The sequence below is a fragment of the Pleurodeles waltl genome, chromosome 6 (assembly GCF_031143425.1).
Source record: "Pleurodeles waltl isolate 20211129_DDA chromosome 6, aPleWal1.hap1.20221129, whole genome shotgun sequence".
Lineage (NCBI taxonomy): Eukaryota > Metazoa > Chordata > Amphibia > Caudata > Salamandridae > Pleurodeles > Pleurodeles waltl.
In genome coordinates, this window is record NC_090445.1 from 739,809,055 (window position 1) to 739,825,886 (window position 16,832).

Below are 16,832 nucleotides of genomic sequence, written 5' to 3' on the forward strand. Positions count from 1 at the left end.
ATGCGGTTCCCAGCAATGCAGTCTAGCGTGGGGAGGCAAGGACTTACCTCCACCAAACTTGGACTGAAGAGTCACTGGACTGTGGGAGTCACTTGGACAGAGTTGCTGAGTTCAAGGGACCTCGCTCGTCGTGCTGAGAGGAGACCCAGAGGACCGGTGATGCAGTTCTTTGGTGCCTGCGGTTGCAGGGGGAAGATTCCGTCGACCCACGGGAGATTTCTTCGGAGCTTCTAGTGCAGAGAGGAGGCAGACGACCCCCACAGCATGCACCACCAGGAAAACAGTTGAGAAGGCGGCAGGATCAGCGTTACAAGGTCGCAGTAGTCGTCTTTGCTACTTTGTTGCAGTTTTACAGGCTTCCAGCGTGGTCAGCAGTCGATTCCTTGGCAGAAGGTGAAGAGAGAGATGCAGAGGAACTCTGATGAGCTCTTGCATTCGTTATCTAAAGAATTCCCCAAAGCAGAGACCCTAAATAGCCAGAAAAGGAGGTTTGGCTACATAGGAGAGAGGATAGGCTAGCAACACCTGAAGGAGCCTATCAGAAGGAGTCTCTGACGTCACCTGCTGGCCCTGGCCACTCAGAGCAGTCCAGTGTGCCAGCAGCACCTCTGTTTCCAAGATGGCAGAGGTCTGGAGCACACTGGAGGAGCTCTGGGCACCTCCCAGGGGAGGTGCAGGTCAGGGGAGTGGTCACTCCCCTTTCCTTTGTCCAGTTTCGCGCCAGAGCAGTGCTGAGGGATCCCTGAACCGGTGTAGACTGGCTTATGCAGAGATGGGCACCATCTGTGCCCATCAAAGCATTTCCAGAGGCTCGGGGAGGCTACTCCTCCCCAGCCCTGACACCTTATTCCAAAGGAAGAGGGTGTAACACCCTCTCTCTGAGGAAGTCCTTTGTTCTGCCTTCCTGGGCCAAGCCTGGCTGGACCCCAGGAGGGCAGAAACCTGTCTGAGGGGTTGGCAGCAGCAGCAGCTGCAGTGAAACCCCGGGAAAGGCAGTTTGGCAGTACCCGGGTCTGTGCTAGAGACCCGGGGAATCATGGGATTGTCTCCCCAATACCAGGATGGCATTGGTGGGGCAATTCCATGATCTTAGACATGTTACATGGCCATATTCGGAGTTACCATTGTGACGCTATACATAGGTAGTGACCTATGTATAGTGCACGCGTGTAATGGTGTCCCCGCACTCACAAAGTCCGGGGAATTGGCCCTGAACAATGTGGGGGCACCTTGGCTAGTGCCAGGGTGCCCACACACTAAGTAACTTAGCACCCAACCTTTACCAGGTAAAGGTTAGACATATAGGTGACTTATAAGTTACTTAAGTGCAGTGTAAAATGGCTGTGAAATAACGTGGACGTTATTTCACTCAGGCTGCAGTGGCAGGCCTGTGTAAGAATTGTCAGAGCTCCCTATGGGTGGCAAAAGAAATGCTGCAGCCCATAGGGATCTCCTGGAACCCCAATACCCTGGGTACCTCAGTACCATATACTAGGGAATTATAAGGGCGTTCCAGTATGCCAATGTAAATTGGTAAAATTGGTCACTAGCCTGTTAGTGACAATTTGGAAAGAAATGAGAGAGCATAACCACTGAGGTTCTGATTAGCAGAGCCTCAGTGAGACAGTTAGTCATAACACAGATAACACATACAGGGCACACTTATGAGCACTGGGGCCCTGGCTGGCAGGGTCCCAGTGATACATACAACTAAAACAACATATATACAGTGAAATATGGGGGTAACATGCCAGGCAAGATGGTACTTTCCTACAAAAGACCACTTCATACATTAGACATACAGAGAGCACTAATGTATTACATAGACAGGACAAAATCATTTTGAAAAACTAAGCAATTGTTTGTTGCTTTCCAAAAGCCCCATGCTGGTAACCCTATATCCAAACAGGGCATTGCCAGATGGATAGCCAAATGCATACAGACCTGTTACCTTAAAGCGAAAAGAGAGTTACCCGTTACACCAAAGGCTCACTCCACTAGAAAGAAAGGAGCAACAATGGCTTTTCTAGGTAACATACCAATGACAGAGATTTGTAAGGCAGCCACTTTGTCTACACCTCATATGTTTACCAAACATTAGTGTGTAGATGTGTTAGCAACACAACAAGCCACAGTAGGACAGGCTGTACTAAGAACATTATTTCAAACAACTTCAACTCCTACAGGCTGACCACCGCTTTGGGGAGGATTACTGCTTTGTAGTCTATGCACAGCATGTGTATCTGCAGCTACACATGCCATTGAATGGAAAATGTAATGTACATTTGTACATCTGTTCGTGGCATGTTGCGCTGCAGATTCACATGCGCCCTCCCACCTCCACGGGAGCCTGTAGCCATTTAAGTTTCATTAAAATTGTATATATGTAAATAAACATTCCTTTAATACAAACTATGTACATACATATCTATTTTATTGCATGGACATCTTTAGTATCCTCATTCTACCACTCCTACCTCACCCTATGCGGGGAAAACAATCTATGATGGAGTCGATGCCCATGCGCAATGGAGCCTAAAGGGAGGAGTCACTCGGTCCTGTGACTCGAAAAGACTTCTTCGAAGAAAAACAACTTGTAACACTCCGAGCCCAACAATAGATGGCAGGAACAGTGCACAGCATGTGAATCTGCAGCTCAACATGCCACGAACAGATGTATACTGGGTAAGTGACATTTTCCATATATATATATATATGTATATATATATATATGTTCGATGGCCTGTGTAGCTGCAGATACACATGCTTTGCATAGGTTCACCATCTAGTGTTGGGCTTCGGAGTGTTACAAGTTGTTTTTCTCAGAAGAATCTTTTTCGAGTCATGAGATTGAGTGACTCCTCCTCTCAGTGATGGGGTTCATAGGTATTGAGTCCTTTGTTAGATTGTTTTCTTTCCGCGGTCGGGTTCGGACGTGTTCCTCTCGCTCCAGTAGATCTTGTTTTGGTACTATCTGAACTTATCTATCTTTCCTTTAAACGTCAGCATCATTTTTTAACGCATTTTCCATACTACGCTCGATCCAACGGTAGCATCGGGATCGATTAAACGCCCTTTTGGGTGCCCACACCCTTCTTGGGCCTTCTCAGGCCTACTACGTCACAGGCTTATGGATCGGACTCAGTTTCTATTCTTCCCTCGGTGCCACGCTAATTTCCCCTACACCGATCAGCACTCTGTGTATAACCTCTGCCTCTCTCAGGACCATAAGGAAGAAACATGTAAGGTGTGCCGATCCTTGCGTTCCAAGAAGACTCTGTGAGATCGGAAAGCGCGTTGGCTGGAGATGGCATTGAAGTCGACGAACAAACGTCCGACATTTTCGGTGAGGAACAGGCGCAGATTGCAGTTTCCATCGCAGAGTCTGACTCCGGCGGGGAATTGGATGGCGACAGCCAAGTTAGTTCTGCGGCACAGTACGTGAGTACGCCAGCCCCTTCCCATCTCCAAAAACATCAGAAAAAGTCAACACAAATGGTCTTGGGTCCACCACTGCTTACCGGCCATGGTCAGGCCTGAGAGTTACATCTTAATGACGGGCTGTTGGGTTCGGTGTCGAAAAGACCAGTCGCGTTCGGCCGAGCAGACTGCCACACCTGTTTTGGGAGCGAGTCGCAAGATGGAAGCTTCCACTTTGGAACTGAAACGTTTGCATACCACCTCGGAGCCGAAGCAGCCAAGCTCCTTAAAGAAGTTAATCACCAAGCTTTCGGAGCACACAGCTATGGGAAGCAGATATGTTCTATCTACAGAGGAGTCAGCAGACATTAGGCCCATTCTTGAAGTGATGGACCATAAACAACGTAAAATACAGATTAAAAAAAACACTGGGAAGATTATTGCCTCTCTTCCTTCAATAACAAAGAGGAAGCTGTCTTTCCAGTAAAGTTTAGATCCTGGGCCTTCACCTCCAATAATATTTAAGCACAAGGAGAAACCAAAGACAGTACAACAGTCTTCTCCACCACACTCTCCTTTGCTTCCCACTTCTCCACCACCGCCACCTTCACCTACACAGTATTCTATGCAATATCCTGTCTCTTCACATAGGGGTTATATGGATGACAATATTTACAGTGCATACCCATGGGATGTATATGATTCTGACCCTACCCTATTATTGACCCTGATCTATATCACATTAGGCCATCTCCACCAGAAGACACCGCAGCCTATAATCAGGTGATTGCGAGAGCAGCCACATACCATTATTAGCTGCACTCTCAACCCATAGAGGATGACTTTCTATTCAACACCCTATCCTCTACACATAAACAATAACAATGTTTGCCAAAGCTACCAGGCATGCTAAAACATGCTGACAATATTTTTGAAGAACCAGCAAAGGCTAGAGTACTTACACCGAAGGTGAACAAAAAGTATAAAGCTGCACCATCAGATCCACTCTTCATAACACAACAATTACCACCTGATTCCATTGTTGTCAGTGCAGCTAGAAAGAGGGCAAACAGTCAGTCCACAGGGGATGCTCCTACCCCTGATAAAGAATGCCACAAATTTGATGCAGTATCCAAAAGAGTGGCGTCTCAAGCCGCAGATCAGTGGAGAATTGCCAACTCCCAAGCTCTTTTAGCCAGGTATGACAGGGCCCATTGGAACGAGATGCAGGATTTACTCCAATATCTCCCTCCTGAACACCAAGAAAGGGCACAGCAGGTAGTGGCAGAAGGACAAGCTATTGCCAACAATCAAATTAGATCTGCCCTAGTTGCTGCAGACACTGCATCTAGGGGTATAAATACCAGCATCATGATCATGAGGCATGCTTGGTTGTAGTCGCCGGATTCAAACCTGATATAGATCAAGCGGTCCTTAATATGCAGTTTAACAACAGCAGCTATTTGGACCAGAGGTGGATACCGCCATCGAAAATTTAAAAGAGAACTCAGATACAGCAAAGGCCATGGGTGCCCTTTACACAACACCTTCTCAAGGTACATTTTGCAAGCCCAAATTTAGAAGGGGTTTTAAACATCAGAGGTCTCTACGCCCCAACAAAAACAGGGACAACAGTATTATTCTAGGGGATCTTTCAGACAATCCTATAGAGGACACAACTTTAGAAGTAGGGGCAAATCCACTGCCACAAGAGGTGCCTCCACCTCATCAAAGCAGTGACTTTCTCTGCATTCCCACACAGCACACATCTCCTGTGGGAGGAAGACTGCAACATTTCTACCATCAATGGCACACCATTACATCAGATCAATGGGTACTGTCAATTATCCACAATGATTATTGCCTAGAACTCATCTCCCCTCCACCAAATATTCCCTCTCGCTCACACAGGTTCTCTCCAGAACACCTTGTTCTACTAAAACAAGAGATGGAATCATTGTTTCTCAAAGGTGCAATAGAGATCATACCTTTAACTCAACAAAGGACAGTATATTCTCTCTACTTCCTCATACCAAAGAAAGATGGAACTCTCAGACCAGTCCTCGATCTCAGACCCCTCAATCAATACATTCTTTCGGAGGATTTCCACATGGTCACTCTTCAGGATATCATTCCTTTACTACAAAAACAGGACTACATGACAACATTAGATCTAAAAGACACTTATTTACATATTCCCATGCATCCAGCACATCACAAATATCTAAGATTTGTGATAACAGGCAAGCACTACCAATTCAAAGTGCTACCCTTTGGAGTAACACCAGCACCAAGGGTATTTACCAAATGCCTAGCAGTAGTTGCAGCATACCTCAGAAGACAGCATATGCATATCTTTCCCTATCTGGACCATTGGCTCATAAAAGCCAGCACCATTCAAACCTGTCAACAACACACACAATACTCAATCGATACCCTACACAGTCTAGGGTTCATAATCAATTACCAGAAGTCACACCTTCAGCCAGGGCAAATGCAACCAAATCTGGGAGCAATTCTGAACACTCGGTCTGCATTAGCCTACCCAAACCCACAAAGAATTCAAGTGTTCTACAGTCTCCTATTTTAACTACAGTACAATCAAACTTACACAGTAAGGTTTATTATGAAACTGTTTGGAATGATGGCATCCTTCATATCAATAGTGCCCAATGCAGAACTTAACATGATACCCCTGCAACAGTGTCTTTCACAACAATGGTCTCAGGCACAGGGTCAACTTCACGATCTGGTGTTGTTGGACTGCGAAACTTACAACTCTCTGCAATGGTAGAATCACACCAACTTATCAAAAGGGTGGCCATTTCAGGACCCTGTGCTACAGGCCATAATCACCACAGATGCATCAATGACAGGTTGGGGAGTTCATCTGAACAATCTTACGATACAGAAAGAATGGGACTCAATCCAGCAGACTTACCACATAAACCACTTGGAATTGCTGGCAATGTTCTTATCACTCAAAGTATTTCAGCCACAGATCAGACACAAGACAGTGTTAATAAGGACAGACAACATGACAACAATGTATTATCTGCAGAAACAGGGGAGGACACACTCATCTCAATTGTCCCTTCTAGCACAGACAATTTGAAAGTGGGCAATTCACAATCGCATTCACCTATTAGAAGAGTATATACCAGGGATACACGACCAGCTAGCAGATCTCTTAAGCAGTACGCAGCAACAAATACACGAATGGGAGATTCACCCACAAGTAATTCAACAGTACTTTCACATGTGGGGAACATCAAACATAGACCTCTACGCAACAAGCGAAAATACAAAATGCCCAAGCTTCGCATCCAGGTACCCACGCCCTCGATCTAAGGGCAATGCTCTGTGGATCAATTAGTCGGGGATATATATTTACACTTTTTCCCCTCTCCCACTAATTCCATTTCTGGTCAACAAGATCCGTCACACTTCCCTCACTATGATACTCGTAGCTCCCACCTGGGCACCTCAACATTGGTACACAACACTATTGGATCTATCTGTAGTACCACATTACAAGCTCCCAAACAGACCAGACCTATTGACTCAAAATAAAGGTCAAATGAGGCATCCCAATCCCAGTATGCATAATCTGGCAATTTGGCTCCTGAGGTCATAGAGTTTGGATATCTACAACTTCCATCAGAATGTATGGACGTTCTAAAGGAAGCACGTAAACCTACAACCAGGCAGTCCTATGCAGCTAAATGGAACCATTTTGTATATTACTGCCAACTCAAAAACATTGATCCACTTAAAACATCTGTACAGGATATTGTATGTTATTTGCTTTACATATTTACATACAAAAAGCAAATCTTGCATATTCATCTATTAAAATTCATTCAACAGAAATATCAGCCCCCCTCCAAAACAAACAGCACACCTCTCGGTTTAGAATTTCTGTCATAAAAGCTTTTATGGAAGGCCTTAAAACAGTTATTCCACCTAGAGCTCCACCAGCTCCTGCCTTGAATCTTTACATTGTGCTAACAAGGCTTATGGGTCCACCATTTGAACCCATACATTCTTGCACTCTTCAATTTCTCTCATGGAAAGTTGCTTTCCTGTTAGCAATTACTTCCTTAAGGAGAGTACGTGAAATTCAAGCATTCACTTTAGAAGAACCTTTCTTCCAAATGCACAATCACAAAATAGTACTTTAGAACAAATCCAAAATTTCTACCCAAAGTGGTTTCACCATTTCACATCAATCAGTCAGTGGAATTGCCAGTTTTCTTTCCACAGCCAGATTCAGTTGCTGAAAGAGCTCTCCACACTCTTGATCTCAAAAGTGATCTCATGTATTAAATAGACAGGACAAAACATTTTAGAAAATCTAAACACATTGTTATGGCTTTTGAACAGCCTCATGAAGGTAATCCTATTTCCAAACAAGGATTGGCCAGATGGCTATTAAAGCATATTCAAACTTGCTAACTTATTGCTAAAAGGCAATTATTAGTAACTCCTAAAGCACATTCTACTAGAAAGAAAGGAGCTTCAATGGCATTCTTAGGAAACATACCAATGGCACACATATGCAAAGCAGCCACATGGTCCACACCACACACATTCACTAAACACTACTGTGTGGATGTGCTATCTTCCCAACAAGCAAATGTTGGTCAAGCAGTGCCTAAAACACTATTTCAACCTCCAACTCCTATAGGGTAGCCACTGCTCATTTTAGGAGGGGGCTGCTTTTCAGTTTATGCAAAGCATGTGTATCTGCCCCTGCACATGCCATCGAACAGAAAATGTCACTTTCCCAGTGTACATCTGTTTGTGGCATGTAGTGCTGCAGATTCATATGTGCCCTCCCTCCTCTCTGGAAGCCTGTAGCCATTGTTGCAGTTTCTTATGTAAATATATATATAGATTGCATGGACATCTTCTTTACTTACTATATATATGTACATATACAATTCTTCACTCCTTACTTCACCCTCCTGCGGGAAAACAATCTAACAAAGGACTCAATGCCCATGCGCACTAACACTGAGAGGAGGAGCCACTCGATCTTGTGACTCGAAAAAGATTCTTCAAAGAAAAACAACTTGTAACACTCCGGGCCCAACACTAAATGGCGGACTTATGCAAAGCATGTGAATCTGCAGTACTGCATGCCACAAACAGATGTACACTGGGTAAGTGACATTTTCCATATATATATATATATATTTAACCGGACTGTTTATTTATGAAATCACGAGATGCATCTACCACATATTGGTGCACTGAACAATATGAAACTTTTACATCATGCAGGATGTTGAAACGCAATAATGCTGTATTTAAAATCTTTTCTGCCTTCAAAGATATATCGGATTATGCTTGGCAGTGCACTATGGGAGATGTATGCTTTAATATTACTATCACGTGACAGTTTGGTTACCAGCACGCAATCACTTTATAAAAATAGAATCACCTGTGAACAAGGCTCTACGGAGCTGAAACGCGTCAGGAAATAAGATAATAAGATTGGAAATGAAACGTGCTGTTTGATAAAAGGATACAGAGAATGCTGCTTAAACATGATGGAATAAAATGCTATGCAGCACTGGAGTTGGGCTTCATAATCTCTGTTCTTTTGTTTGTGAATTTATGGGTTGCTCCGTATATATATATATATATATATATAAAACCTAGTGGCGATTGCCACTAAGTAATTATAGTTGGGGCCATGTTTCCATAGAAAAAGCGTTTTTTGACTTCCCTATATCTTTGGCACCGTTTGACAAATCTTCACGAAATTTCTGTCCAAAAAAGTGCCCGATGATTCTTGGTGCGCATGGAAAGTTTTGGGGTGATCCGTCAAGTGAGAGCTGAGGAAAAGGGGGACTCAAAAAACATTGCGTTTCCCATGTTAATTCCCACATGATCTGTCAACGCGTCTACAGCCCGAAGCACTGGGAGGAATTACACTAAATTTGGCAGAAAGCTAGCTGTTGGTACGAAAATTATGCTTTTTGCTAATTGGTGTAAATCTGTTAAGTAGTTTTTTTTAGAAATTTAGGGAAATTCAAATTTGTATATCTCTGGCCGCAAAGTGTTCTCAAACAAAGAAGAGCTCATGCAGGGAAATGCACACTCTGATTGGCTGCCAACACTTCAAACCAGGAAGTGAAGTGTATATAATATTATACAACATAATAGAATAGAATAGGATAGAATAGAATAGAATAAAATGTTTTTGCAGATATATATAAAATATGATAGAAAGATAGATAGATAGATAGATAGATAGATAGATAGATAGATAGATAGATAGATAGAAAGAAACAAAGGCTACATGGATGTCATAGCTAGGAAATAGAATTTTTAAAAACTTAGAAATTCACTGAAAAACCAAAGGTTGCAGGGATGTTATAGTTAGATTCAGATTGTACACACATAAAACCAAATGCAGCCAACCCCATGCCACGTACAGTCTTTGGCCATGCATTGCAGGCAGTTGGATGCAGTGCCCAGTCTGTGGTCAGGTCTTGCAGCCAACCCCCCTGAATGCAGCCAAACCTATGCTGTGGGTCTGTGAATGGGTGTGTGAGTGGCTATACGGGTGTGTGACTGGGTGTGTGTGTGGTTACGTGAGTGGTTGAGAAGGTATGTGAATGGTTGTGTGGGTGTGTAAGTGGGTGTGTGAGTGTGTGTGTGAGTGAGTGACTGCGTAGGTCTGTGACTTGGTGTGGTATTGGTTTTGCAGGTTTGTGAGTGGGTGTGTGAGTGGGTGTCTAAGAGTGTGTATGATTGGCTGTGTGGGTTTGCGATTAGGTGTGTGAGTGGTTTTGTAGGCCTGTGTGTGGGTGTGTGAGTGGATTTATGGATATGTGAGTGGGTGTGTTTTTTTTCATTCGGGCCTCGATCCGCGGATCTGTTGTGGATTCACACAGGGGGCCATGCTGAGCACCGCCTAGAATCCGCCAATCCTCGAGTGCCCAAAAAAACATTTAAGGGCAATTTTTGCCCATGAGGGGTCCCACACAGACACCCTCCATCAGTCCTATGGGGTAAGGATACCTCTATCCTGACCCATTATATCATATTTTATGTCTATTTTCTTCGCTGCGATCCAAGACGATAGACAAAATAGAGACTGCATGATTGCAGCCAGCTAGTCACAGCATTGCTGGTGGCGCCTGGATCCACGGATCTACTGTGGTGGATCTGCATCACTAGATATACATAAATATGTTCTCTTTAGTAACTCCACAACTATTGAACAGATTTACACCAAACTAAAAAAAGAGATCTTTCTGGACCAAAATCTAGCTAACTGCCAAATTTGGTGTAACTCCACCCTCTGGTTCGGGCAGTAGCGCCCCCTTTTTCTTGCCCCCCGCCTTGATGAATCATCCTGAAGCTTTCCAGACTGCAGCTGAAATGAGTGGCAAACTAGTTTTAAAAATGTTGTGAAGATTCATCAAACAGTGCCAAAAGTTATTATCAAAACAAAAAATGCTTTTCCTACAGAAACTAGGTCCTAACTATAACTACCTAATGGTGACCGCCAGTAGGTGACAAATCTGTAGTTAGAGTGTCCACCAGAAAGAACATTACGAAAAGTAAATAATTTGTTTGTTAGTGCTGTTTATAACTTTAAAACTCTTGGATTTGATCAATAAAATGATAGAAAAGTTATTTATGGTATATTACCATTTCCAGGTGACAAAAAAGTGTATTTTCCCCCAAGGAAAATTCTACCTGTTTGAAACAAATTTTCCATTAATAATCACATTTTCTTCAATCTGGTAAAAGTATTCAACCTTCCACATCACTCATTTTTGTGTATATAGAAACATACCTAAGATGTAGAGAATTGTATCATTAATTTGTACCAGTGAGTAGTGCTGCTCTAAACATGCTTTGTGTTAAACTCTTGTTGCAGTGTGGACTTTGTTAAGTGGTCCTCTCAGGGTATGCTGAGGATGAATCCTGATGCCATGAATGCCTTGTTCAAACCGACCATTGACCACATCATCCAGCATCTTAGTAAGTATCACTATGTAATGCACCAGTACTACAACCCCCATCCATCTCCCCGTGTACTGACCAGTCACAGAGGACACCAAAATAATGATCATAAGAGATCTTTCTTTGAGATTGTGGGAGTTATAGGAAAAAGATAATTATTGTCTTTCTTTTAAAAACAATTAGTTTCACTCTGTCCTCTTGTAGATGTCTCTTCAGTACCTCTGCATAGGAATAGTTATTTTTCAACTTAGTATTTAAAACACTGCATAAACTTTAGTATTTAAGTTTATATTTGACAGAGGGGAAACCTTTTGAATAAAACAACTCCCCATTTAGAAAAGGGACCAACAACATTAGCAATGGAGTTATTTTAATAAATTCATGGGAGTAGAGGATATGAAATCACACTTTTTACCGTAGTGACATCATAAGAAAATAACCATTACAGGAGTAGTAGACAGGCTTATGAACTTCGGGCCAGATGTATCATGAAGGCCTTTTGCGATTTGGAAATAGCGATTTTTAAGAAATCGCTATTTCCGACTCGCAAAATGCCATATATCACATTTGCGAATCGGTAATAGCGATTTCTTAAAAATCGCAAATGCTATTACCGAATCGCAATTGCGATAGCGATTCCTTAATGCCCATATCGCATTTAGGAATTGCTTCTTACATGTGCTAAGAAATTGCAAATAAGGAATCCTTATTTGCGATTTCTTATTTAGAGAGTCGCAATTTGAGACTCTCTAAACAGGGTTGCAATTTTAAGGAATCGCTATTTTAGCGATTCCTTAAAATTGCGTTCAGAATGTCTTTCATACATTCTGAACTGGCTTTTTGCATTCGCAAACGGGCATTCGCACCGTTTGCGAATGCAAAAAACCTTGATACATCTGGCCCATAATCTTTAAATTATTTTTATTAAGTGTGGAAGGCTTTTCAATATATGACTTAATTATCACTCTAGACAAGACGTATGCATCACTGTTTATCAACAACAGTGATAATTAAGTTGTATCTACCTTGCGACTCAGACGATGCAAAAGCTACAAACTTTTTTGTAAGATCGAAAAACATATTTTCATTAAAACATCAGGAGCTTGATAAGTTAAATCTCCGGGCAAAGCAGTCAAAAGTGGTGGCAAGCAGCTATGTATTGTTACCCACTGCAACCCAGAACAACTATTGAAGCAAACTAGTGTATGTTGAGTAGATAGTGACAACATGTGAGGAGACCAGGGTCACCCAATTGATGAGCTTCATTGCCCACAGCCGCAACATAGACACTACTTTGCTGTCAGCTCTTTCTTTTGTCTTACACTAAAATTCTGGGTACTTATCTTTCACCTGGAATGTAACAGCAGTGTTATGGAAAATGGACTGACTAAATTAGTCTTGTGCTCTTTCTCTCATGTCTATATATGCAGACATCTGCTCTGGATCTTTGTAGGTGCTAGGTCTTATATTAATTTGGAAACCATGTTCATTATCATGTATTCCATAATGAACTCTACTTATGCTCAAAGGTGACCCTACTATATCTCTATTATCAGATCAAATTGGTAGACCTGACATCCTTGTCATGGTTTCCCCTAACTTTACCTTCAGACCTCCTATTTTGGCTGAGTTCGTTTTTGCTGGCCTTAGGATTCTGCACACTTTACTGCTGCTGACTAGTGCTAACGTTCTTGTGCTCTTTCCCTAAAACATGGTAATATTGGCTTATACCCCATTGGCATATTTATTCTACTTAACTCCTAATAAAGTGCACTACATGTGCCCAGGGCCTGTAGATTAAATGCTACTAGTGGACCTGCAGCACTGATTGTGCCATTCAGTTAAGTAGTCCTCTAAACATGTCTCAGGCCTGCCATTGCAGAACTTGTGTGTGCAGTTTTGAACTGCCATTTCAACCTGAAAACATCAAACCTTTTCCAGGCCCAAAGCTTCCTTTTTAATAACTATATATGTCAACCAAAGGTGGGTCTTAGGCAGCCTCAATGGCAGGGTGCAGTGTATTTAAAAATGTTGGACATATACTTTTAAGTTTTGCATGTCCTAGTAGTGTGAACCCCTTAATTTTTTTCACTACCACAAGGCCTATCTCTCCAATAGAATAACATTGGAGTTGCCTTATAACCTTCTGTAAGTATAACTTCCAATTCAAAAGAGATAGCAAGTTTGATGTCCCTGGGATCACAGTTTAAAATCACACCTGTGGTGAAGTCAGACTTTAAATTGCAATTTTGAAAATGCTACATTTAGAAAATTGGCATTTTCTTACTTTAGCCATTTAGGGCCTGATTTTGACCCTGGCGGACGGCGGAGGCCAACCGCCAAGGTACCGCCGCTGAATGACCGCACCGCGGTCAAAAGACCGCGGCGGCCATTTAGACATTTCCTCTGGGCCGGCGGGCGCTCTCCAAAAGAGCGCCCGCCGGCCCAGAGGAAATGCCCCTGCAACGAGGACGCCGGCTCAGAATTGAGCCAGCGTAGTTGCAGGGGTGCGACGGGTGCAGTTGGCACCCGTCGCGTATTTCAGTGTCTGCTTAGCAGACACTGAAATACTTTGCGGGGCCCTCTTACGGGGGCCCCTGCCGTGCCCATGCCATAGGCATGGGCACGGCAGGGGCCCCCAGGGGCCCCGCGGCACCCCCTACCGCCATCCTGTTCCTGGCGGGCGAACCGCCAGGAACAGGATGGCGGTAGGGGGTGTCAGAATCCCCCATGGCGGCGCAGCAAGCTGCGCCGCCATGGGGGATTCTAAGGGCAGCGGTAAACCGGCGGGAGACCGCCGGTTTGCCTCTTCTGACCGCGGCTGAACCGCTGCGGTCAGAATGCCCTGCAGGGCACCGCCGGCCTGTCGGCAGTGCTCCCGCCGACCCTGGCCCCGGCGGTCTTAGACCGCCGGGGTCAGAATGACCCCCTTAGTGTCTGCTGCCTGTCTGTGCTCACGTGTCTGGTGAAAGCTGAGCTTTGTGTATTCCTCATAGACAGACACACAATGGGAGCCTAGGTGTGAACTGATGGATCTTGATGAGCCATCCTGGGCAGAATGGGAGGGAGGGACTGGGCACAGGCTGTGTCCTGTTCACACATGAAGGGCTGCATAACCCCCTGTAGTGAGCCTGGATCTAGGGCAGGAAGGGTAGGGACCCTGTGCACTCCAAAGGCATGTATTTGAAGCCTCCCCCAATTTAAAGGACCAACAGGGTATAAGTACTGGAACTCTGACACCACCACTTCAGTACACTGCTGGATCTGTGGATACTCTGCCAGCAAGAAGGACTTCTGTACTGCTGAAGGGCTGCCACTCTGCTGGACTGCTACTCTGCTGGACTCCTGCTTTGCTGTGCTGACCTTTTGCCTGGTGGTAGGAAGGACTGGACCTACATCTCTCCAACCCAGAACCCAGACTGACTCCAAGTACTAGTTGGCTGGCCTCCTGATCTGAAGTATCACCCTGCTTCTGCAGCTGGACTCTGCCATATGTGATTCTGCCTGCCAAGTGGTGCCACCCCAGCCCTGGACCCTTGGAAGTAGGCCTAAGGTGTTTGCTCCAGCAGAACTGATGCAACTTCTGCTGTGGGAGCAGAAAGAATGCCTCGCTACTGCTTCCTGGAGCAGAACTGACACATCTGCTACTGCGTGGGTCAAAACGGATGTAAGATACTCACATTGCTGCTGCACCCAGCATCTTGGGACCGATGCGTCGTTCTCTGAACCACCACAGCGCTACACTTTCCCCAGCGCAAGCTCCTCACATGTCCAATCGATGGCAGCCTCTATGAGGACACTGAACCTCTGCATCGCAGCCTCAGGCTTATCGGAACCAGGGCATCCCCTTGACTGCGACACGTATCCTGGACACCGACCTTTGCATCACAAGCCCTGTTGACAGATCCTCAAAGATGATGCATTGGGACCTTGCAACACAGCCTCGCCGCATCTCAGAACTGATGCATCGTCTCGGTTGCACGATGCTTCTTTGTTTCAGATCCATGCAACACTCTGCAACCAGGATTTAAGCAACTTTCATTCAGTGGGCCTAACGGGGTCCCTGTAGCAAGCCCGATCTCCATTGCAGCAGCCTTAACTTTTTACTGGTCCAGCATGACCAGATATCCCCAGTTAGCGTTTTTTGTCTCTAAGAGCTGTTTTACAATTTAAAGATTCATAATTCAAGTTCTGCATGTTAGATTTTTGGCGTTTTGGTCTTGTTTTATTTATTAAATTAAATTCTGTTTTTCTAACCTGGTGTGGGATCCTTTTTGTGTGGTGTTGTCACTGTTTTACTGTTTGAAGTGTTGCCCAAATACTTTAAGCATTGCCTTCAAGCTAAGTCTGACTGCTCTGTGCCAAGCTACCAGAAGGTGAGCACAGGTTAATGTGGGGTTTGCTTGTGACTTAGCTTGACAAGAATTGTGGTTGCTACTTGACCAAGGTTCACACCCCAGTCAACCAACACCCCAATTCCTCACATAAATTATAAACTATTTATTTATATTAGCTAGGAATGTAATTTCTTGCCAACTAATTTTGCTACGTTCCTCAACATAAGTATTGGATCACTGATATTTAAGTTATGTACATTGTAATCCTTTATCCTTCTGAACAGAAATCAAAGCATTTGGGTAAGAAAATAAAGAGCTATTGACTACCCGAACTCTGCAATATCTGTGAAGCCCACAGTCAGTGAAAGCGAAAAATTGACTGCTAAACAGCTGGATTCAGTCTATCATGTAATATAGCCTGAAAAGAGAAAATACCCCTAAGTTAAATCAATTCTGGAAAATGTTAAGTATCTGCAAGAAAAGATAGCTTAAGCATCGGTTTCTGGATGAGAAGGAAGTATAGTATCAACCAGCTCAAAAGCTTATGTGTATAGTATAATTTTTGATTACTGGAGAGCTTTTCTTCTTCTTTGTATCTTCTATCATTTTCCAAATTCGGTGAAATGTTAAAATGACCCCAACACAATAAGTGCTAAACTGTGGAAAGTGACAAATGTCAAAAGCAAAAAAAAACACTCCAAATTGAAAATGCAGCATATGCCTGCAATTAGTGAGGTGAGGGCCTTAGTTGCACTAAGGGTTTGAACACAGTAGTCCATATTTTTTATTGCATCCAGGAGGAGACTGGTTAAGAAGCTTTCTCCTGAAGCGTGCTATTGGCGCTCCCCTGAGGCTACTTTCTTCATCAATTTGACTGTTTATTGAGATAAAGACAGTGCTAACTTGAGTCGGTTGTTTCTGGTGCTCTGCACCGTCACTTAACACTGGCGCTTATGACAATCTGCCACATGGTGGACCTGTCAGTCTAGTTTAGAAATGAGCGCAACAGGTGTTTATTAATTAAATATACATTCAAAATGATGAATACCTGCCACCCGAGCTATTCTTAAAATTATATGGGCA

The 16,832-nt window shown here is 43.8% G+C and overlaps 1 protein-coding gene across 2 annotated transcripts in view; it reads left to right on the forward strand.

Moving 5' to 3' along the window:
* Window positions 1-16,832, forward strand: part of HSPA12A (heat shock protein family A (Hsp70) member 12A) — a 365,561-nt gene that overhangs the window by 342,838 nt on the left and 5,891 nt on the right. For both annotated transcript variants that reach the window (XM_069239265.1, XM_069239266.1), the window contains one exon: window positions 11,327-11,430. In XM_069239265.1, coding sequence (XP_069095366.1) covers window positions 11,327-11,430 — 104 coding nt within the window. The remainder of the gene's footprint in view (window positions 1-11,326; window positions 11,431-16,832) is intronic.